We start from the raw sequence: 25,343 nt of genomic DNA, 5'->3' as shown, positions 1-25,343 counted from the left end.
TTTGATCTCTATCAATTTACGACGTCTACGCCCTGATGCTATCTTTGTTAACTTGATCAAGTGCACACCCCTGCTATGGCTGTGCTGTCATCATTTCATCAATGATTATGTCGAGCCACTCGTATCCGAGTTGTTGGAGCGTCTTTTTAGTTTCTCTATCTTGCATGGCAGCTCGCTAGAAGCTGGCACAATATTCTTGCCTCTCACAACGCTGTCACCAAAGACAACCAGGGCGAAGTGAGTGTTTTGAGAGTTTGAAACAAAATAGCTGGTGCAGCATTTCCCAGTTTTTCTGAAATTCTTGACACCCGAGAATTTACACCAGTGAAGTAGCTAGCTAGCGAGGGGGGTCCATGCGCATCCTGACAGGGATCCTCCCTGTTGCACCCAGTTTTTTCCATTAGTTCCATACTCACTCTCTTGCCCTCAAGACCCGGAGACTGCAGAAGATTTAAGTGGCCAGTCAAGTGAAATCCCCAAGGTTTGGCAGGTGTGAGGTCTGGCTTCATTATCTACCGACACCTCTGTCCAATTATGAGCCTTGCTCCCTCAGTGACAACTGTGTGTGTGTCTGTGTGGTGGTGGTGGTGGGGAGGGGGCTCATTGAATGGATCACACTACCATCTATTGTTATCAGTCTAACTATCAATGTTCTCCACATCATAACATCATCATGAGATCTCCTATCTGGAACACCCCAGTCAAGACCTAGGGATCTGGCTTCATCACATGACCTGATTCACAACAACATTATTCTGGCCTCATCATGTGTTGATGAGAGATCATATACAGACTACCTCTTTCTAACCAGCCCACCGCCACTTATTAGGACTTACTATAGATCACAAACAGCTAATTGCAAGAAGTTGGCTGATGATCAAGAGATTCTCTGAAATATGGCTCTTTGATTCATTTCTACTGTTTCTCCATTTTGCTGACCCACTGGTTTCAAAATGTCAGCTACAATACTACAGAGTAGAGCAGGGCCCTCCTACAAATAAGCAGAGGATTCTCTCTAGCCTATTTGTGGACACCCCCTACTGACACTTTTCAATAGTACAACAGAAAAAATATCACCCTCACCGGCAACACTTGTAAATTGTGTTCTAAGTAATACAAACTGCTATCTTAAAACAAAAATATAACCCCATTGTATGTGCCAAGGATTGTGTTTGTTTTTCAGCAAACTGAATAAGTTCTAGAACTACAAATACTTCTTGGAGTTTGCAATCCTTTACAAATGCTGAGAGCCTGGGCTCCATTTACATTTCCTCCTATGGACAAAAGTCTTTAAATGTTACAGATTAGATATGTTTATAAATCTTTCTTGTTGGCAAACCTATGACCTGAGTATGGTGTAGAGTCACACCACTTCAGCCAGCCTTCGTCAGCAGTCACATCATGTGCATGGCTTGACAGATACAAAGAACACAGTCCTGATTTGTGTTTGAGAATATGTGTATTGTGTGTGCCTCTGCTTCCATGTGTGGTTTCTGCTTGTGCAGTATTGTATGAAAGCTGTGTGTGTACTATACGTGCACATACTATGTGTACTACATGTATATGTGTGTGTACACTTTGCCTTTTGGATGATAAGAGTAGTTGCAGGAATCTGATGTTCCCCAGACTTTGGCTCTGTTTTATCTGATGCTGCGATGGCAGCTGTTGACCAAAGGAATTCATACATGTGTGTATAATTTGTCATGCAGCTCAAACCAAACATGGAACTTTGGGACATCTATTTTCCTCCCACTTTGTATTAGTACAACTGTTAGCTGACCATGTATGTTTGGATTTCATGTTGCATGACTATAACTATTGTTTTGTCCATTAGCCTTGTCTATACATTCAGCTGCCTTTTGATACAGTGTTGGTGTACATTCATGGAACGTCTGCATACTTACTCCCATCTATGGCTTAACATTTGGAGTTTACCACGTCAGTTGCTTTAGCACAACACTAACAAACCTGAGGACTGGAAAATGATGCCTTCCACGGACCACGCAGGAGGATACAATAAATTAGTAATGGGTGAAATTACTCAAACCCTGCACACCGAGACCTGCAGCAAGTGCCATGCCCCGAGGTGAAGGAGGCAGGTAAATATTTCAGATCCATAAAAACTATAGGAGCCCCCAAATAATGTCTGTTTAATGTTCACTTTAGACATAAACAGATCTATACACCAATGCCAGTATCTTGCAGCAGTAGCAAGTTATCATGTGCCCGAGACAATTGTGCAGCCTTTGCGTACACAAGGTGGATGGTGTTCCTTTGGTGCCCTCAGGTGGAAACACGGCATAATTGCTGTTGACAACCTACAAGTCACTCTGCAATTAAAGCATCTGCCGCTCCTGTGTGGCAGTGGGTTGTGATGCCTTCTGACAGCCCATAGCCATTAAGCAACTGTAAGCAGCTGGCGTGTCTCCGTGGGGGGAAATAATGTGACAGAGGCGCTCCCCCCTATTGTTGCCCTTGTCTCAATGGGAGAAAGAAGGACATGACGTCACTTGGAGAAAACTCAACAATCTCAATGAATGGAGAGCGAGAGCCTGCGCATTTAAATTGGCAGAGCAGAATGTCCAACTGATACTTTGTTCAGGATTGGAAATGGATAAAGAGGATACGTGAAGAAAGAAGAAGTTAATAAAATGTATGATGAACTTTGAAGTGTGCCTTGGTGATTTTGACGAATGCTTGGTATTTTCAGTTAAATTACACTGGTTCACTCTTTCTACGACTAGATTGTTATTTTACTATTATTTCATTTGAAAATGTCTAGAGGCAGCTTACCGTCCTTTGACATCTGAAACAGGGTCTATTTAAAAGTGAAAGTATTAAGGAGTAAGCTTGAAAAGAAAAGGCTTGTATGCATTTAAAAAATGGTCTAGTTCAAAAACAGGTCTGTCTGTACTGTTCCAGACTAGTCTATGGTCACTGAAGAACTGCAATAAACACTAATTTTGAGTCATTTGTCTGTCACATAATCATCTGACCCTTTGATGTACATTCAACTGTATTATTTTAGAGGATTTACATGCAAATGTTTGTCATGCTTTTTGTTCAGCCAAATTTAAGCATTTAATACTTGTCCTTTCTAACATCTTACACACAACAGCACCATACAACTTCAACAAAGCTGCTTCAAACTGTCCTAATTTCCACTAGCATGATGTGTCAGGGAAATCAAGACCTTAACTACCTCATCATTAAAACTGCAGGGCCAGTTACCTAATTGTCACACATTTACCCCAATGACAAACTCTTCTCATAGATTTTCTGAGTGCAGATCTGAGACAGAAGCAGGAGAATTGAACTAGTCTGTCCTAATGTGTGCCTGTCAGTCTGTTTTGGGATTTGCTGCTTTAGCATGAGAGGAATATGCGCCACGCATGTAAGTCAACGTAAGGAAATTATTTCATTTACATTGACAATCAGGCAACTAAGAATCTGCCACTGAAATCGGAGCTGAGTATCACTCACTTTTAAAACATGTGTTAGCTGTATGTTGATGAAATGTCCCTGCTCTCTGTTCCACTCATTTCAATAAGATAATTTAGATTTTCATACATTACTTAACCGGTAAACCCTTTTGTAGGCGTTGGTGTCTTATATCTATGGTATACAAAGAAAATCTGTCTTTATGACGACTGAGACACTTATTTGACAATTACCATTTATAGTAATCAGACATTACCTTCATACGACACACCTGATGCGACCTCATCAGCATGCCACGTTAGTAGAGATTGTAGCTACTCCATATCCATAGATGGCAGTATTTCTTAGCATTTGCTGCTCTGTATGTTTTGTACCAGAAGTAGTAGTATTGCCGGAAACTAGAAATAACGTCGTAAGCTTGTATCGCTACATGTTTCCGATGTAGAACGCGTAGTCCACTGTCAATCAATCTCTTTTTAAAGAGAATAGTGGCGATGTTTAAATTTTCAAGGTGATATTAGTCACCATAGCCTATTCATCTAGTATAGTGATAATCAATGTAGTTAGTCAAGTCTACTGCTTTCTCATGCTGGTTTCTCCCGAGACCTAAACTGAATAGATGCCCAGCTAAAAGTAAACATAATGGCATCATATAGCACCAACGGTAAGATATCTGATGTTAATATAATAACTTTTACCTCTTGTAGTCCATAATATTTTTAATAGCCACATAATTCGTGTGGAAGTTCGTGTCATATTGTGTGTATAGGCCAAGTTATGGTGAAAGGAATGGCCCGTTGATGGTAATTGGTTGGTAACAATGTGATATTCTGTTAAAATATATTACCTATCAACATTTACAGGAGGAAGTCCTGTCCTTGTGGAAGTAAGCCCTGATATCCACATCTGTGGCTTCTGCAAACAGCAGTACAACAACTTTGACGTGTTTCTGGCCCACAAGCAGAATGGCTGCTCCATGCCCTCATCAGACATGCCAGACCCCAACACAGCATCCAACCTCACAGGCAAGACCAGAATACCAGTAGTGTGTAGTGCACAATTTATTTGTCATTGAACAGTCATATGCCTCATTATGGACTATGCCATACATTGTTGCATTTAGTCTGTTCCAGAGGTTAGATAGGGTTATTAGAAATAAGTCATAAGTCAGACCTGTTTACCCTTTCTTCCTCAGATTCAAGCACAGAGTTTGTTTTTGAGGAAACATACCAGACGTGTCTTATGAGAGGTGTCAAAAAGATCCTGACCAAAGCCCAGAAAACACCTTCCAAAAAGTTGAAACCTGCCCTGACTTCAAAGAGACGCAGCTGCTGTTTCTCAGGTTGGTGCCTCTCACACTTTTACGGCTCTAACACATTCCTCTGCTGCCAGAGTTCACTGTACTTCCAGGGCTGTTCCAACCAATTAGCTCTTTATTGTGTTCAACGTGGAGGCCTCTCATATGAAAACTCCTACCGGAGCTACTGTGTTCAGCTTGTAATGATTTCTCTTCTTGTCGGTCACTGACGCACTTGGGTAGAGTTACAGGAATGATGTATTCTTTGTGAACATGCTCTCAATCCTCCCATCTCATCTCCAGGTTGCACCTTTAAAACGCAATATGGTCAAAAAGATATGGAGCGACATCTCAAAACCCATACCGGTATATCTCTCTCTCTATGACCCAAATTTCAGTTTCACTCAGACGTGGAGTTATGCGAGCAGCACTGTTGACTCCTCCGTGTGATGTGTGTCCAGGGGAGAAGCCGTTTGAGTGCGAGCTCTGCCACAAGCGCTTCAGCCGGCGGGACAAGCTCAACATGCACAGCCGCTCGCACACGGGGGAGAAGCCGCACAAGTGCACGTACTGTTTGTACGCGGCGGCGGACAGCAGCAGCCTGAAGAAACACCTGCGGATCCACTACGACGAGCGGCCCTTCAAGTGCCAGATCTGCCCCTACGCCAGCCGCAACTCCAGCCAGCTCACAGTCCACCTTCGCTCACACACCGGTGGGTGCTCGTCTTATCATACTCAATGGGCCTGGTTAGAAGGTTGCTGTTCATTTGATCTTGCTCTTGAATGTACCTTGCTCATGAAAGAATCCCATCGAGTCAAATGAGCAACAGGAAACATGCATGTCTTTGAGAGTGAAACTGTAACACGCTTTACGAATCAGAAAGTCCTTTGGAAGAAAGCAGACAACGTCTTCTTCATAAGCGTTGTTTTTTTTTTCTACAGGGGATGCACCTTTCCAGTGCCAACTGTGTGAAGCGAAGTTCAAGATCAACTCTGACCTCAAGAGGCACATCCGCATCCACTCTGGGGAGAAGCCGTACAAGTGTGACTTCTGTGACTACCGCTGTGCCATGAAGGGCAACCTCAAGTCTCACATCCAGATCAAACACAGCACCAACGTCTTCCAGTGCCTGGACTGTGACTTCCAGTGCCAGAACAAGACTGTCCTGAGGCAGCACTCGCGCCAGCACCAGCCCACCCAGCCCATCCAGTGTTCCAAGTGCAGCTACTCCTGCTCCAGCAAAGGGGCCCTCAAGGTCCACGAGAGGATCCACTCCGAGGAGCGCCCCTTCAAGTGTGACTTCTGCAGCTTCGCCACCAAGCAGCGCAGCAACCTGGTCATCCACAAAAAGAAGTGCCACGCCGACAAACCCGAGAAAGGCGCCGGCGGCAAAGGGGGGAAGTGTTGTCGGGGCGGCGGGGAGGATCCGCCCAAGCCCGCCAGCTCGCGGTACCGCGCCAAGCTGGAAGCGACGCGAGCCTTCCGCTGTGACGTGTGCGAAGCCTCGTTCGTGAGGGAGGACTCTCTGAGGAGCCACAGGAAGCAGCACAGGGATTCCCAGCAGGGCGGGCTGCAGCGCTCCCCCCCGGGCAGCAGTGTTGGCCTGAGCCCTGCTGCCGCCTGCAGGCAAGCCAGCTCCCAGCTCCAGGGTCCCCAGGCCTCCTCGGAGCCCCTTGCACCTTACGGCAGTGCCCAGCTTAAGATCATTGTATCCCACCAACTGGGCCAGGAAGGCTCCTTTCTGCAGACTGGCATAGACGGGCATCAGCATGGCAAGACTGGCACAGTCCTGCTGAGCACCGAGAGCCAGGACATGGTGGTCAACTCCATGATCCAGCAGGTCAACCTGCTGTCCCCCATGCAGCACCTGGGCTCCCAGGCAGAGGGCGCCCTGGAGCCCCACACTGTCCTCCTGACGCAGCTCTCCCCTGGGGACAGCAACCCGCTCCACCAGGCTCTGCTCCAGACAGCCATCACCTCCCAGGACTCCTGCAGCCCCAGCCAGACCTTCATCACCACCTGCTCCGACCTGGAGGGCCTCAGCGCCCTCATACAGGAGGGCGGGACGGAGGTGACCGTGGTGACCGAGGGCAACGGCTCCATGGTCGCCGTGCCCTCGGACGGGGTGTGCGAGGGCGTCTCGGAGGAGCTCTCGGGGCCGACGCTGCCGGTGACAGTGGTGCATGGGGCGGGTGGCGCCCCCTGCGGGGACGGTGGTCTGCTGGTGCCCAACATCAGCCTGAGCAGCCAGGGCGTGGTGATCCACAGCTTACCCCTGGTGGTGTCCGCCCCTAGCCAGCAGACAGGCCTGGAGCAGCTGTCCTCACACAGCCTCTACTCGCACACGCACACCCTGGAGGGACTGCCTCACTGACACAGACCAGGGTTGTTGCAGGATAACTCACCCATCCAAGCTGTAGAATGTATAGCATATAAGCTGTTCGTTGGCAATTATTATGTTGAGGAGGTTCTCTGACATCGGACCTTTACGGACCACTTTTGAATGACCTGAAAATGACTTTGTTTCCTTCCTGTTCTGGAACATTACTCATCTGTTATGACAGGGTGGGGAACAGCTCCATAGAGGAGGAAACTCTATCGACCTGTCCCAACCTGTTAGATCCCAGTTGATCTGAAAAGTGGAAGGGAATGGGACATTCTTGGTCGGTCTTATTTAGTTCTATGTAGTTCAGCAATACATGTGGTCTCATGTATTTCTGTGCTGTTTTATGTAGCACCATGGTCCTGGAGAAACGTTGTTTTGTTTCATTGTGTACTTTACCATGTATATGATTGGAACAACAATAAAAGCCACTTGACTTGATTTAACAGGTATAGGTCAGTAATAAATATAGAGGAAGGGAAAACTGTTTGAAAACTGTTATTCCCAATTATGAACACATGACAATGATGGCTTTGTAGAAATGTTCTGTTTTAGATTAACAGTAAAGCGCAGTTACAGTTACCTTTGATGTTTCTCTATGTTGGGACTCATCATATCAGGTGAATATGAAGATTCCTGATGGAATAATCTAATAAAAAGCTGATTCGCGCTGTATCTCTGCAGTGTCTCACCTTGTTTTTCCAATCATAACAACTGTACCAGTTATGGTTCCAGGTGTAGAAGGGTGGTGTAGGGAGGGAAGAGGATGACTAACTAGTTCAAGCATGTTACATTTCCCCACCTATCTGTTCCAGCGATCGCTTCTAAGTTGGCCTTGAAAAACGATGTCCCCTTTAGCTTGGTATTGCCGGTGTAGTAATTATTTTGTCCATGAGGTGGCAGTGTTGACATGCATGATCAATGGGTGTCGCTCATCTTTACAGTATCTGCACTTAAGATGTACTGGCCCAACAGTCCTGTTTGTGAACCTAACTGGATATAGGATTGGGGTTGCAGTCAGTCTCTGCAAAGCTGCAGAGTGAAAACAATGATCTTTGACTAGTACGCCCTGCATCACCTGTACTCACATGGTTAGCATGACTTCGACACTTGAGATTATATTATCATGAAATTAAATGTGGTTGAGACCCTGACTAGAGAACTGTGTCTCACTAAATGTAATAACACTGACCATGATGAACAATGAAGAGTTCTCAAAAATGTGGGGTAAATCAGTTTACACACACACACACACACACATATATATATATTGGTTGCTGTTTCTGACCATTGTGACACAGCTTTTAGGCCCTGTAGGAAAGGGAAGGCTGCATTTGAGAAAGTCTCTTAGGGACAGAGGACCATTGATTTTCCCTTTAGTGCTAATTGCTTCTCTGGCTTCAACCCCTCTTTCTGGCCCTGGTTGCCAACAATCTAAAAAATCGTTGATCTGAATGCGAGTTAAGTTCTGCAAAGATTCATCGAAGCTACGCTATGGCACTTTGTCAAAGTATGGATGGGGAATTATGGTACCTTTTCAAAGAATCCAATTGACTTTAGAGAAATCATTCAACAAACAAGAACTGGTTCTTCATCTTTCTTGTTGAAATTACAAAAAGCTGTAATGTTGTAAAGCTTTGGTCGATGATATTAATGAAGAATTTAACATTTTAGATATGCTTTTTTATAATCCTATTTTATATCCAAGCAAAGAAGACAGAATGTATCTGATGTGCTGTTTCACTTCCCTGCCTTTGGATGTCAGTAAAGATCCAGATTTAATCATCCTGACACACCAAACTGCTAATGTTCTTAAAGTTTTGACCCCTGCCTTGATAACATTTTGTATAGTCATATTTAGGAACATGTTGGTGTTTAGATACTGTTAGCTCTAGTAAATAATTTTTTGGGGTGATTTATTTTTACTTTTCTTTTGACCAACATTTTTGTCTCGTGTCTCACAGTGAGATATGTTTGCCAGACTTCTCTGGTCATGCTGTAATTACTGAGGTTGTGTAAAATTCCATTATGCATTAGGTTGACTTCTACGTGGGAAAAGCAAGAAGTGCTTTCTGGTGCGTCTCTTTGATCTATTATCTCCCAGACTTCCAGGGCCTAATCCCAAGCACCCTTAAGGAGGAGGGCCTGGTCCCCCCCCCTCCCCTCTTCTGTGTGACATCATAGCTGGGTTAAGTGCCCTCACTACAGGCTACAACAAATAAAGAACCTTGGCCTGTGAGTTTTGCTGGTCAGGGACTAGGTTTCTGATTTTTTTCTCTTGATATCCTTTGGAACCTTTTCTGAAATTCACAGTTTGAAATATATTGGCTGGTATCGAAAGGCTCTGACTAAGGTTGTGCAACCCCAGATGCTCATACACTGGATGGATAACAATTAAACTTGGGCTACTCAAGTTCTGTTTTGAATGAAGGTGCTCTGGTTTTTGGGCTTTGTTAGAAAGGTAGTAGGAAGTTGAAATGGACCTCTTAATACTGTATGGCACCTCTGAGTTCCTTCCTTCCTGTGTTTGAGATGTCAGCCTTTGAATGGGGTCATAAATGTCTCCCCGAAAAAGCCAATTTCCACTCACAGCTGCTTAAAGAAATCGTATATTGTGATGCATTCCTGCTGGACATAAACAGTGCCAGAGAGAGCCAAGTGATGGGGAGAGAATGACAGGAAGAATGACAGGAAATACGAGGGAGTCTTCCGTCATCTTAACAGAGGTGGCAGGCACTTCTAATAGTGTGAAAATGTCAAAGGTCTATAATCATAAAACTTAATGAATAATCTCACCCCTGCCTATTATAAGGGTATACACATTGTGTTGATGGTGTGTGGGAGAAGGGGAGATGTTTCTCTGAGAATGTACTTTTCTTTTAGATCTGGCGGGATTACATTCTGTTGTGGTTAGTCTTTGAGTGACAATACATTTTTGACCTTTGATTTGTTTACACACAATTTGCTGTCCCATCAGTTACTGGCATTGAATGTCTTAATAAAATTAACTGTTAGGCCCTGTGTTTATTATGGATTTGTTTTCCAATGATGGCATCTTTGTGCCTTGACACTATTGACATTTTAAGTGTGTTTTAATTTCTAGGCTTTTATCTTTAACGCCATTCAATTGTGGTCCTCTGTGTGATGGAAATACAGAGAACAAACTATTTGATTAGAAATTGACTGTCAAGTACCTGAAAGACAAGTTAATTGTGTATTTCAATGCATTGTCATTGTTTTGCAAGACGTTGCAGGGGTTTTGTGATGTCCAACACTGGAATTTATTTACATTATTTGATTCACGATTTGATGTTTGTTTGGATTCTGATTGACCTCAAGATTATAAGAGCAGCAGTGAAAGGAGGCCTAAAAACAATGTTCACTGTTTTAATTTTCTAAAATCTGTTTCTTTGATCCATCTTATTTATCCTGTTTTGAAATGTTATATTGTTATCAGCTAAAGAATTTTGCCGTTTTGTATCAGGATGGTGGGAGGGATTGTAGGTTGCCATTTGCTGTTTTGTAACAATAGAGAAGTTGATGATTAATCATGTTGTTCTTCTCAGTTCCCCAAGTACTCTGTATTAGCATATAGAAATGAGACATTGGGATTATGAGGGATGGCAAACAATGGAGCAGGCTGTCACTTTTCACACTGTCCTGTATCGGATTACTAAAAACCCTGGTCTCTAGATCAGCCTCGGGTTTGGTGTTGATTTCAAAATATTTCCTGTTGAAACTTTTTATGAAGTTCCGTCAACAAAACTAAGGATAGGTAGTTTATTTAGTAAAATAGACTGAAAATGCAGCATTTTAATAGAATATAATGAACGAAGGATGGACTCTTTTTATGTTACTGACTTATACACAAATCAAATACCACCAAATGTTGACATCTTTTGAAATGACAGTATTCGAGGGAAGTGTTTTGTCTTTTTGGTCCACTCAAGCTGTTCAGGAAGCATGACACTGACAGGATCTGCTTCTGTTTCTTTAAGACACTCAAAGCACTGGGTTAAACTAGTCCTCGGGGGACAGAAAAATGATTGTGATATGTAGCCCATAGGGTCAGACTGAGTGCTGGCAAAAGCATATAAAGGTCCTTTAATGGATAAGGGAATGCGACAGTATCCCTGCTCTCAAATACAGTGATAGTGTTTGCACTGGAACGAATTGAGCTTCACTGTTCTGAAAATGACCACTGAATGTGATATTGTGTCAGTTGTGAATAAAACCAGCCATTGTGATGCAACAAAGAGGTTTGGCCATTGTTTTATTGTTGTATGACAGTTTCTGTGCCCCACCCCTCAAAAAAAGTGAATGGTTTCACATCATATGCTTTTGTACTATGCACTGATTTTAAAAAAAAAATGAAAATGTCCATGGGTTTGTTATCTGCGATACAGAAGTCACGTGTTACACTTAGATACATGTGTTGCAGTATATCGGGTTTAAGTATAGCGTTTGGCCTCCAATCAATTCAATTCTTATAATCCACAGAGACATACTATTAGTGTTGTTGTATGCCTTGTTGTGTGACAAGCTAAGATCATTTACACATGTCAGCATGTTGCTTTGTATGTTCTGTCTGCATTCTCACAGTTTGGAGGGACAGTCACAGTTTTGTCTGCTTAGACCTTTGTGTTCAGTGCCACTGGTCTTTCTAAAAACGCTAGATAAAGAACTCCAATGTACACATACAACATTTACAACATTGTATTGGCTTATGAAAACTGATAACAGAGACAGGAAAGCAAAAGGCAGGCGTCAGTTGGATTGTATAGATCTGTGTGCTCAAATGTGTTGAATGTTCACAGGTTTTACTCTGATTTTTTACATTCCAGTGTTCGGCTAGTCAGACATTCTTACAATTTCACCTAAAACTTCACTAAATGAACATGAAGCATTTCAAAGGTTTTATTTTATTCAACAGATGGTCATGAGCAAACAAAATATTTTCTTTGCTCACACATGCCTTATCCTAAGAAAACAAACATGGTGGAAATCTGATCTTTACACATAAAGGGCATTGTCTTCAGGCCCCCCCCACACACACACACATACACCCCCCTTTTCTGTCTCTTTTTTTCTTTCGCACTCACTCTGTGAGTGAGTATGTTTTAAGTTTTAAGTCAGTGTTTATTTTACCTGCTTCAAAAACTCATTTGTGCTTCAGAGATCGAACACGTCCTCATGCAGACTGACAGAATCCAGCCACAGTGGATCTCCGTTAGTTACACAGGAGATGTGAGCGATGCATGACTGAATAAAGATTGAAATTTGAAAGGAAAGGACTGCATTGGCTCCTCTTATGATGCATATTTACCGAGCACCTTAATGGCCCAACAGGAAGAATCTCTTTTGTTCTCTGTTTTGGAGAAACACTTTTGAACTGCCTGCTGGCATGGATACCATTATCCCCCCTTTGAGATCCTTTTCATCATTTTCATCTCTATAGACACTCTGCTCACATAGAGGTGAAAAGACCCTCGCCTTGTAGCAATGTTCCATCATTTTGTTTTATCTTCATATTGCCCTGCTGGTGTTTCATCTAAAAGATGAGCTCCACGTGTGAGTGTCCTTGTTGATCCCTTGTCTTTCGGTCTCTCCTGTCCTTCCCCTTCTGTCTGTCATGGCCAGCTGGGTGCTGCTGCTTCACTTCACTGAATGCCCAGGAAATGTTCTTGTTTTCTTCTTGATATGGCATGCTGTGTCTCTGAGATGGCTGAGAGGGGAGTGAAAGACCCTGGGGTGATGGAGGGAGCAATGGCCATCAGACAGTTGTCGAGGAGGACAATCAGAAAGCTTTAGAGGAGCCTGGTATTATGTCACAGAGTACTAATACCAAGAATCCTCATTAGAATCGTTTTTTTTTTTTTTGTGGCCCAGTCCTTTCTCTTTTAGTCTTTTATTTCATGGGAAAATTCACCCATCCAACACCATTAGTTAAGCCATATCCATATTTACTGTTTGCTTGACCTCAACAGGGCATGAACTCTCTCTGATCCTTCATCCGAGGACAAAGCTTATGTTTGCTGTGACATCATAAATGCCTGTGCACAGATCTCGATGGTTGATAGATTCTCTGGGGGCAGGGCCGTGTGGACATGGACAAAATCTCAGTTTGCCAGAAAGTTCCAGAAAGAGCCAGCCCACACCTTGACCAAGAAAACCTTCCAAGTGAAAGAAAACCACAGTACTGTACCTGTGGCAGTGCTGAAGAGATGACCACTGAGTTTTGTTTTTGCGCTTAAATATTGTCTACTACCTCATATTTACTACAAGCTATTTGGTACGGTGGTCAATTGTGAGAATTTGGGACTTCATGTATATTTATGAACGTTTGTTGTACTTGTGGATGTTGTAGGATATGGAATCCCTAAAAACAGATATACAAAGACTGTGGTCTCTTCCTCAGCACAGAAAGATGCATTGTTTTTGTAGGGTGCCAGAATGATTGGAAGTCTCCAGACATCTTCTTCGTTTGCATAAGCAATCCTACCCCCAGCTATGAATGTGTAGGTGGTCTGATTAGCTTATACCAGTTGTATAGAGATTAATGTATTCGTGAAAAAACTGAACTTTGCTAATACTTCTAAAAACAAAAATGTATGATGCAACCATTAGTGCTACAAGTTCAATAATTACTATATTGCTACCAGACATTTCTCATTCGCAAACCGTATTTCAAAGTATAACTAAACTATTTCAATAAATAAAAATATATAATTATTAAGTTCCAGAATATCAAAAATACGCTTTCATTACTTCGCTTTTATTACAGCACCATTTTGTAGGGAGTTCCCCCGGAGCTCATTGGTGTGGAAATTTCTCTAAGGCAGAGTCATCCCCAGGTCATTTCAGATGCATCCCACCCATGCACGCATTACCAGCCCAGACATTACCATTCTCTTTGTTAAGCAAATTGTATTATTGTAGTTTTTTTAAATGCACTAGGGGTTTTGTATGTCTGTATACTATTAGTTATTGGGATATTTTTCTTTTACTTCAAGAATCTTTTTTTTACACTTGAGAAATAATCTTGCCCGATAATGAATTCTAAGTGTATTTGTTGAGCAGGACTCACTATTTAATATGTGCTTTGTTAAGATAAGAAAGGCAAACATACAGCGATATGCAGCCACAGCTAACCAGAAGTAACTTTTCATCAAAGATTCCATCTCTCAGAAGGCTGCAGGGCTTTGGGTTGTTCCTATTGGCACAATTTAATAGGAATTGGTTAATTAGTTTATGAATGGCATGCCATTTATCGAAAGCTCAGATTGATAAAGATCAAATACAGAACTTTAGAGACTCTTTAAAACAGATATCATCTATTAAATAGGGCCTGCGGTAACTCTACACCGATTGGGGAATGCACTCAATCATGTCCATTGTTTCTGGTCACATACAGTTCCTTTTTGTTAGATAAGTAGGCCCATAGCCCCGCCCCAGAGATAACCACAATGCCCTAAAAGCATAGATGAGACGTCCAGTGTCAACACCTCAACTAGCAGAATTCCTTCCCAGATTAATGCGTTGGCTGACTTTCTGTCTAATGGCAGGGTGGTCATCAGCTGAAAAAGCTGAATGTTCTTAAATATATATTCATGTGAGCTAGCTGTTGCTTTGTGACATAATTTAATGGGACAGCTTCTCTTAGAGAGGCTTGGTCTGTGTATGAGATATCTGTGGGTCTCTTTCATGTCTTATTTAAAAATGTAAAGCAAATAATACACTAATAACAGACATTTGATATAATGACACTTTCAGATGCATTTTGTGTTCCGTCTCATGCAATGTCAAAGTCATAACTCATTTTTGTTTTGCTAAATACAGATCTCTTAACAAAAAGTAAATTCTGTTTTGTTGTGGCAACTGGATTCTCTCATTAGTAAACTAAACTCTGGGATTTCAGTTTTCGACACCTTTGTGTGGTTAGAATGCAGACTCTCTCATATTGGTGTGATTGTATGTGTGACTTAATGAGGTAATTTAGTTTTAGAAAGTGACTCAGGCTTCTAGTTGATGAGGGTAGCCCTTGAATGGGCAGCGTAAATATTATGGCATAGTGTCTGTGAGTCAGGAGATGAAAAATCTAGTTTATTGGTTCATTGCTTGGGTTGAAAGGACAGAGAGGAAGTGAGTGGAAGATTTGTCACCAGCAGATCTTTCTTTTGGGTGGAGGGTTGGGGGGTGGATGGTCTTTGCACAACTCAGGAATGTGAAAATTAACCATCAATAAAGCCTGGTTGTTTTTTAGGTTCTGCTTGCTGCCAGCTCAAATCTCTTTGAAGACAACTGAATACCATCCAGTCCTAAAGAGCCTACCCCATGTAATGAATGACTGATCATAGAGTTTTTCAAAAAATAATTGTCCAATTTGGTTTGGACCTTTTAGAGAACATCAGTTAGTATTTGTTAAACAGTGATCTACATTGATCTGATAAGCACACATGAATTAAATGTCCCTTTTCCAATATTTCTATCGCTGTGGAAGAGGTTGTCTGTGTCATGTTCTCTCCAGTGACGGGGGACTGATGTGTCCATCATCTGGGTCTCTGAAGGTAGCGCTAATCCTCGACAACTGGGCCCCCCCTGGCACCATATCCGTTGCACTGCTAGCTGTGTGATACAATGGAGTCCCTCCTTTGTCCTTAAAATTGTTTTAATTAGCCCCACAGTAGGGGTGAAGTAGCAACATAAGACTGACTCAATGGGATAGACAAAATCATAGACCTGTATTATCGCAGGCTTGACAGAAAGAGTGTTGTCTTTCTTGTGCCATTAACTTACTGTACTGTACACTTTATCGGAGGACTCCATGGCTGTTGGCGCCATGTTATGATTAGAATAAAACTTTTGCACAGTCTAACTACAAGAGCACGTAAAGTTTCTTCAGCTGTTTCCGAAGATCCAGCATTGGTGCTGTTGCAAAATAATTTAACCCAAAGCGAGGAGTAGAGGCAACAAAAAAATAATAATTAATTAGCCTCTTACAGAGATTTAGACAGAGAGGTAAAGCAAAGGTGACATTCTGTTGATCCCTCTATCATCTGAATCATTGTTTAAGGAAACCTGTTCAACTGGTTCACCTATTCTCATCAAACAAAAGCAATGATCTATAGAACAGCATTTTCAGTGGAACTTAAAATCCCTGAATGTGTGTTCCTCGAAGTCTTTGGAATGTGTGTGCGGGTGTGTGCAGACATGTGTGCGTTCGACAAACCCTAGTTAAAGATAGTCAACCTTGTGGCCCGAGGTTCCTCTCTTCAGACAGAAATGTCTTCCTCTACAACAGGCTTCCGAGACATGACCACTTGGACCTCCCACCACCCCACACAAACTCTGTCCAACAAGGAGGTGATAGAAGGCTAAATAGTTACCAGAAGCACCACATGGTCTTAGGAGACATATAAGGGTGGGGCTGTATGTGGCAATAGAAGGCTTCACAATATTAATGTGAAAGGGCAGGTTAACTCATTCAGGGTTACTAAGAAACTGTTACTGTGTTACATGGTTACAACTGTTTACCATTCTCATGTTGTGTCACGTCCACGGCCGTGCACTGGGGGTTACCGACATCTCCTGCTGCTGGGTCCACTTGCTCTTTCAGAAGCAACATGTTGTCAGTGACACATTTTTGGTGTTTTGTCTGGGCGTGCCCAGTCATGTTTTTAGAAAAATTATGAAAACCAAGCGAATTGACATCATATCACTCAATTCAAATATTCTATGTTCAAATTAATTGCATCCATTGAGTCAATGGTATGCTGTGCAAACTCCCATTATAACTTTTCCACCAGGGCCTGATAGTGGGAGACAACAGACTCTATTTATAACATTGTTTGCCTAATAGCCCAGATATCTGACTGGATAACACAGAGCACAGGGGAAAAAAAAGGTTTGGCTTTTTTTAGTTGTTGCCCCCACCCCCTTCCGAAATTAGGTCTCCCAAGTCAAATACCCCCATCCCCCTCTGTGGCCCGGCCATGGGAGGAGGGAGGGTGCAGAGAGATTGCAAAGCATCTGAATCTCTTTTAGTTAAGTGCCTAGAGAAGAGTAAGGCCAATTATTCCACCATGATGCATTCCTTTAGAAAAAAGGATTCCATCACTGTGCAACAAGCTGGAATGCCAGCTGTGTCATGAGCATTCAAGACATGCCATGTCCTCCTGGGTTCCTTGTGAAACAGAAAAGTGGAGTAAAGTACAGAAAGACAGTTTGTCTCAAAACAGGTGCTCTTCCCAGGTCAGCAATACATATCAGGAATGTGAGAAGAGAAATGTTTTGTCAATGAAACAAACAATGCAGGGGATGAGCCAATAAAACATGTCGTGGAGACGTGTGTGTTCTCAAACACATGTTGTTCATGCATTCATGTACAATTTTGTCCACCAACTAAATGGTAGTTTGCAAAACAGTGCAGATGGTTTGATACACTAAATTTCGCTCCCATTGCATGTGTGGTCCTTGATGGCTGGATTGACGTATTTGTCACTGAGTGGCTCTAAGGCGGTTCCCAGTTTCTGTAAACATGGGGCTAATGAAGAAAAATACAGCAGCTGGTCTTTTAAATATAGAAACCCACAATTAGGAAAGATTAATAATGGTGCATGTTGCATTGAAGACCCACCTCATCCTGCTGCCCCCAGGCAAGGTTCGGTGAGAAAAAAGTGTTTGTTTGTTTTTATCCTTTAATAGTCATGCTGATTAAGAGAAACTGGAGATGTGGTGGTCTTTGCCACATGGACTTTTTCATCACCTTTCCTTTACAAGGAATTTATTGAATGATTCAGAACACAAAAGGTAAAGAGTCTAGTAATGAGGCCTGTTATCTCTTGTTCAGCATATCTCTGAAAATATATCTTGAAACAAATGCTTAACTAGTATGACGGTTTGATCTATAGATTCAAACCACAAAGCAGAGTCTGCTGAGCTGTGGTCAGTTCTAAAGATCAACACCACCTTGATGGACTATGTCACGTCGGTGATAACTGTATACCTCTATATCTCTTCCTCTTAAAACGAAGAGCATTGTGTATGCTTTCGGATCATCCCTACATAAGGAGCAGGACCAGGTATACCACTGTTGTAAATGTGTATAGTATACTTTATCCCTCAACATATTGTCTCATTGACAATAGACTCTTGAGTCTTGTGTATGTTGAAGCCCACCTGTAGCCTGTGCAGTATTAATTGCCCCGAGAGACCCTCAGAGGTCGAGTTCCACAGTGGTGGTGTTTAATGAAGCTGATCGGTCTGCAATTCTCTCACCATTTCCTCTGAAACTGGACACTTGTTACCACGCATCATCTTCCTCCAGCCTTTTAGAGGCGACTGGAGCATGGAGCGTAGGCTTTACCACCTCTCTGAAGAGGGAGACAATAAGCACAAGACACATTTTCAGCTGACCAGCTGTGTGGTGGAAAACACTCAGCTTTGTCCAAGCCTTCCTACGGGGCTATGGGGGCTGTCAGATGCTCCAAGCTTGTTTGACTTTGTAGATGGATTTTTGAATGTATGTGGGGTGGAACAAAACACATTGTTATGATGGAAAGAGACAGAGAGGGCACCGAGAGAAACGAGGCGTCATCCAGCTCTCCTTCTCCAGTGTGTTTCTCCTCTCCTCCTCTGTCGCTCCGCCGGACCTGGTTATTCAAATATTATGTTTTCCTTAAACATGACACTGATCTGTAGGGATTATCTGTAAGACAAAAAGTGGTTCTATAACAACAGTCCAGCACTTAAGTCCAAAAATAGTCGTGTCACAAAAGCTGAAACAGGTATCTCGACTCAAGCACCCACCATGTTTCTACATGGCACTGAGCTACGGTTGTTTGGTGTGTTTGACGTGAGTGTCAAAAGACGTATTCAGATGACTGTCATATACTATATCAACTCTACCTCAAAAGGACAGAACAAAAACCATATCTATGACGTATCCATGTACATCTATGTCATTTACTGCTCTGCCATGCAGTCTTCTACTCGTTGTCCAGCAAGAATGCACAATATTTCCTTTGGTGACAACTGTAATGGAATACTTGTTAAAAAGAGAAGAATGTGCTTTAATTTGTCAAGGGGATCTGAGCTGACAACTTTAGTAAAGTCCACTATAACAACCTTCCAGGGCCCCTGACCCAGGGAGGGGGCGACCCCTGACCTTATTTGGGCCTCTTTTATGGAGACTTTTTTCGACTCTGGCCAGATGGCTAAACTATCAAAGGGTTTTTTATGAGAAAAATCTGCAGGCAAGGGTAGAGCAGTATATTTATCTCATTGTGAGGACGAAGCCTCTGTAACTTCCGACATAGTGGGGAAATGGAACAGGAGACTTGAAGGAGAGCGGGTGCCAAACACGGCCCCCTTTAAACATCTCACAGAAAAACAATAATTTTCCCTTTCAGAAACCACATTGGCTGCATCATAGCTTCTTCTAGGAGAAAGCCTCAATTACCCAGATGTATTGATCTTTTCAGTTCATGATTTTAGGATGTATAACCAATTTGAATTCCTTTCAGAATTGGCCTTTTGACCTTTGTATATCATCTCAGGAATGTTGGTGTGTGACAATTTTGCAGATCATTTTGATACTGGGATCAAAGTGAAATCACTGCAGCTCTGACAAATGAATGGCTCTATGCCGACCAACATTCTTTCCTTTCCCTCAGAACAACACCAAACAAGGAAGAAATATTAGGTTTACATCACAGTATTTTTCGTTTTTGGTAACTATCATGTGTGTCTCTGTCTTTCTTACATGCTTCTAGGGTGACGTACCAAACAACATCTACATCATACTTGAGGTAGCTTATGGAGGAACAGGACTCTCCTCCACATACAAACACAGAATGCCACTTTTATGGATGGTGTGAAAACATTTTGTAAACGCCACCCAGAACTTCATGTGACAGTCCTCTGAAATCTAGGATGAGCACAAAACAGAGGAATTTGTGTGTTTGAGGAGGGAGAGAGTTGTGTGTCCCAGGGTCGCTATAACTGGTTCTGCTCACATCACTCATGTGACGTGTTTATGAGCGATGGGCTGTTTGGCTGGATCAGGTTTCCAAGGAACTACTCACTTCGGGCACGTTCTATAAACATCACAGAGTACTGATTATTGAGAAAACCCCAAACTGTTGGTTGGTTTTAGTTAGTGTTTGTCTTGGCATGGGTGTGTGCATGTGTATCTTGTGACAGTAACACTGCAGCTGCCCCCTCTGTGTAGCGATGGGAGTGTAAGAGCCCATCCAGGAAGAAGCTGTCTCTTTTCTACCAGCTGTTGTAAACATTACCCATTTAGGTATCCTCCTCACCAGTCCAACTCTAGCGACACTCCCCTGAGCCTTGAGCCACTGTCCTCATACAAACTCATTCCCAAATAACATTGATCATATTTGTAAATAAAAGCACTGGACAAGCTACATTCTCTTTTGTTTCAAACCCCTAATATGCATGGAGTATGAAGACCTTGAAAAGGTTCATCTAACAGAGGAACTCACAGTTGATGCTTATTCTGTTTTACTTTTCTGTTTGCTCCACCCTTCATAACTGCGGTAACCTAAGCTGTCCCTGGCCTGGGCTTTTAATGTGACCATTCCTGTTCCTGATTGCACTCAGAGGTCGAGAAGGATCTGAAGTCACTGGAAGCAGTTAAAATAATAGGAGCTGACCATGTGTTTGGGGTTATGGGACAGCCCACGACGAGGTCCAAACAACCACTGTGGGAACTCTAGCGGAAGCTGACACATTACGAGGATCTAGAGAATATCAAAAAACATTAATTGATCATCATTTTTGGAGCATTGACTTATTTTCAAGAATATGCTGCCTGAGAGGGACATCATAGGAAAAAGCAGATGAGAGGGTTTATTTGTGTGTGTGTGTTGTGTTTGTGTGCATGTGTGTTGTGTGTGTGTGCGTGTGTGTGTGCGTGTGTGTGTGTGTGAGGAAGGTCAGCCTCCTCAGTCTTCCTGTTTACCTTCCCCTGTGGGGCTACCCCTCAGACCTAACACATGTACATACAAATGTGCTCATACACTGCTCGAAATCTTACACACACGCGCACACACACACACGCTGCCTGGCTGTCCCCGCCTCCTCACATTCATAATGAGGGGGATGGGCGAAGGGGAGGAGCCAATGTTTGACCCAAATGTGTGTGTGCTCATGCAAGCGCACAGCAGGAGTCTATGCCATGGAAAAGGTCAGTTGTCAGTTGAGTGATAACGTTATTGTGCTAAATTACTACAAGGTTCACAAATCTATTTGGTTCACCCATGTGAAAAAATCCTCTTCTTTAGTCTCTGGCAGATCTTTCAAGATCTATTGAGAAATTTCAAAGTCTCCAGATTAAAGCATTACTTTCATAATGAGCTTACCTTCATAATATGAGTATAAATATAATATATTACATTACAGTGTGTGTGCATTGTGTGTCCTATGAAAAAAAGGAAGATGGTGGGGAACTTTTCTCGGAGACTATGTCTTTTTTTGGTCACTGTTAAATCTCCTTAGTTTGGGGGACACAATGGCCCCTTGGCGCTGTCCAGCCCACCCTGCAGATGGCCGGAGGATCAGAGGCTGTCAGCACGCTTAAACGAGCCAAGAGTCGGGGTTTTTGCCCCACGGGAGCCAGGTCTGGATGAATGGGGCATTTCCAGCAGGCTCTATAGCCCCCCACTGGGCATTTGTAAAATGATTTGTGGCAAATTTGTTTAATCAATATGGATGCGGGAGTTTGGATTCCACCCATGCTCCTCTCGTCAAACGAACAACTGCTTTACCTGTCAAACAAGTGTGGTGGCCAGGAAGATGTCAGTGGACTCAAACAGGTCACACCTGTTGAAAATATTCAAGCAGGATGATGGACGTTTGTGATCTTGATATGAGTATACGTGTACACATCTGCCAGACTGAGATAGGGACAACAATATGACAATTGATTAATGCAAATCCTATTCGGATCAATGCTAGAGGGCTTAAAGGGGCCATTTTTATGTCATTTCAATAGCAGAACTACACTGTGAAAAATCTTTGCCTTTGATGCTAGGCATTAATGCATCTCAAGAGTGAAAAGAATACAAAAAAAGAAAAATCCTTGCTCTTTCATGTAAGACAGCAACGAGTCTGGACGGTTGAATGTGTTCAGCAGCTTGGAGAACAGGCAGGTGGCTTCAATCCTATTTCTTCTCTGACACACTGGTGGAAAGTAAATAGGGCTTCTTTGAGGAACCCAAGGACAATGGGCACCTATAGTTTCTTTCTTTAATGCCCTCTCATACTTAATTCAATCTTTCAAACATTGCGATCCTTTTCATCTATTGAGCTACAGTAGAGCTAAAGAGAGGGGAAAAGCCTGGACACTTGATAGGATGACGTCTGTCGGTGGCCGGAAAGATGCACGACGATTAAGAGTGTTTACTTCGTTTATGAGAATGATATCCGATCACGTAACCAGTCAAGATCGAGTGGTTAGATGAGTCAAGCACAGAGATCACAAACACCCTTATATACAAAGAATAGACAGTAAATATAGTTTCCACAGAACGTGTCCTTACAAGGCACAGCAAATAGTCAGCAAGTTTGTGACAACATCGTAACTCATAGAAGTCTGTCTCTGCATATTTCCTACTTACTGTCTCCAGTGAGTCTGGACACATGTTCATATCTATCAGTGGACTGTAAAGGTGCCTCAGAAGGTGACCTCTTAGCCTCAGAAGGAGAAAAGTCTCTCTTACACAAAAACTCTGCGTATCAACACTTAATTGATCATAACGCAATGTTACGTTTTTTATTTTCTTCTTATAGCTAGTTTTACATGGAAAATCATTGTTATAGTATGTTACAATAAACACATGATAAAATACATTTAAAAAAACACAAGAGAAGAAGTACAGTATATTTTTATGGTATCATGAGATCGCAGACCAGATTATTATTTCCAAAGGTCATGGGCTTCTGCCACACCTTTACAATATAATGAGAAGTATGACAACCATGGGGTGCCAATGTCTAGAATCTAGATGGTAGGAACAGCCCCACAGGCCAAGGTAAGAACAGTCATGAACCATTTCTACATACCTTTCTGGTTGCTAAGCTCTGATGACATTTATGGTTACGGTGGTGCAACTTTAAATGGAGGAAACCTTTTGTTAACTAGCTGGGCTACCGGAAAGGACTGCTGTTTGCTTTTTACGCTTTTTAACCAATTATATGTGTTAGTTGGCTGTTGCATTTCATGTTTCTTACCAATCTTGAAAATTCCATGTATCTCTCTCTCATGCTCTCTCTCCCTCTCTCCCTCTGTCTTAAATTGAAAGACTGAGGCACCACACATGCCTGGTTGCTGTTATTCAGAATTATCTCTGTTGCTGTTGAACTAACTATGTAACACTTCTTACACAGATGTTGGCAGAATTCCTAATTTCATTCGAATTTTCTTAGCTTGTCAGTCTTCAAAGGGGGAAGCAGGATGGAAAATAATCAGCAGAACATCCCATAATTCTGAATGGGGAGTAGCAGATGTGGAGGGGGGACCTGCCTCCCTCGCCCCAATCTGACCATTGTTAAGGCAAGGAGCCATTTACTATGGTTGCCATGACAACATAGACAGATTTGTCCATTTCCCCATGCCGGGTGCCTGCTAATGGAAAATAAGGGCTTCTACTCATCAAAATTACTCAATCCAAACAACAAACACTAATGAAAACGACTTAGGTAAAGTTTGATATTGATGCCTAGTTAGATGTAGACATACAGGAGGCCTGCACACTGTATTTGTGCCAAGATTACCACACTGTATGAAAGAAGCACGGCTACTGAGGGTTTTGAACTGTTTTGAGTGTTTGAGGATGTGTCTCTGTTTAGTGCTCAGATGGCTAGACCTCTGGGGCTCGGGGTGTCTGCCTCATGGAGCTATAAAATCACCACGGGCAGCCCAAAAACACACCGCCAGGAGTCTTCGGATCTCACTCATTGTCAAGTGTCTTATTCTCTGTTTCACTCTAATCCCTTTTTATTCAAGACAGTTATTTTATATCAAGCCCAAACCTTTTCACAGAATGTCCTTATAAGTCTTGATTCAGATATTGTATTAAGATGCCATGTATTTTTACAAAGTTGCAGCCTACTATTACAAAAGCACAAAATTGATGTGCTAAACAACAAAGGCATGAAATAGGACCTAAAAGTGCTTTGTAGCCAAAAGCAATTGAATGTGAGAAGTCATACAGAAACAAAATGCTGACACAACAGTAACCATTGATACTGTGGATTCTATTTCAGTTGAGTATTTCAACATGAGTTTGTTTCTGACACACACAAAAACATGACAGCAGCACAAGTGAAGTTGTCCAAATCAATTGCCTGCACAAAAAAATAGGACTGTTCATGGTATTGCATTGTCTATTGAGAAACCAAGGTATTGTGTGAAGTAAATCAATTAAAATCAGCCATCCCTGAGTAACCATTTTGTCCTTTCTTAGCAAACTGGAGGTTTGGCTTGATGGTGCTATTTACATGTGCATACAAGTTAGTGGGAAGGACATGTAATGTAAATTTGGCACTTCTTAGAACAGATAGATTAGATATGGGTTGCCAGTTTGCCTCCTTTACCATAATTCCTGCCATAAAATAAAACTATTCTAAGCTTGCTTGAAAGAGCAGTAATGCATTATGTTGACAGGTGGATTGTGTTTCCAAAGAACTGAGTGTGTGTAAATCACTGAATTTTACCATTTATGTGGTCTACAAGTCTAACCAGTGTTATATGTACAGCTGGCCTTCAAACAGCACTGCAAAGTTAGATGTTTTCTGTTTTGTGTGGGGTAAAGAAACCACCAAAGTTGTCAGACGCCATCTAAACATGCAAAAATAAACAATTGGTAATTTTGAGGTTTTGGTGTAAGTAGAATTTTTTTTCCCGACAAGTTGTTTTCATTGAAAAGATTAGTGAGATGTGAAGCATAATGATGTCGATAACTGCAGTCTGATTTTGTGTATTTCTTTGGTCAATACAGTCTTTTTACATTGCTAAAGGTGTACAATGTAAAACATGTTGTACTTGGTTGTATATGTGTGTGTGGATGTTACAAGACAAGAATATTGTAACATCCCAAGGTGGCTACAATTCCCACTAAACCTTAGCATTGTGGATACACATATTAACCTATGGGAGCTCTTGCTTTTCTGTTATCAACATATAATCGACTGGTCAA

General features: G+C 42.3%; 1 protein-coding gene across 1 annotated transcript; it reads left to right on the top strand.

The window, feature by feature from the left end:
* Positions 1–3,821: 3,821 nt before the first annotated feature.
* On the top strand, positions 3,822–8,276 carry zfp64 (zinc finger protein 64 homolog (mouse)). The gene is made up of 6 exons (XM_062458825.1): positions 3,822–4,105; positions 4,305–4,466; positions 4,637–4,783; positions 5,042–5,104; positions 5,200–5,451; positions 5,681–8,276. The coding sequence occupies exons 1-6, from the start codon at positions 4,084–4,086 to the stop codon at positions 7,111–7,113; spliced, it is 2,079 nt and encodes a 692-aa protein (XP_062314809.1). The 5' UTR covers positions 3,822–4,083; the 3' UTR covers positions 7,114–8,276.
* Positions 8,277–25,343: the final 17,067 nt, after the last annotated feature.

The sequence above is a fragment of the Osmerus eperlanus genome, chromosome 4, assembly GCF_963692335.1.
Source record: "Osmerus eperlanus chromosome 4, fOsmEpe2.1, whole genome shotgun sequence".
Lineage (NCBI taxonomy): Eukaryota > Metazoa > Chordata > Actinopteri > Osmeriformes > Osmeridae > Osmerus > Osmerus eperlanus.
The sequence above is the reverse complement of the archived record's forward strand: the minus strand, read 5'-3'. Positions and strand labels throughout refer to the sequence as shown.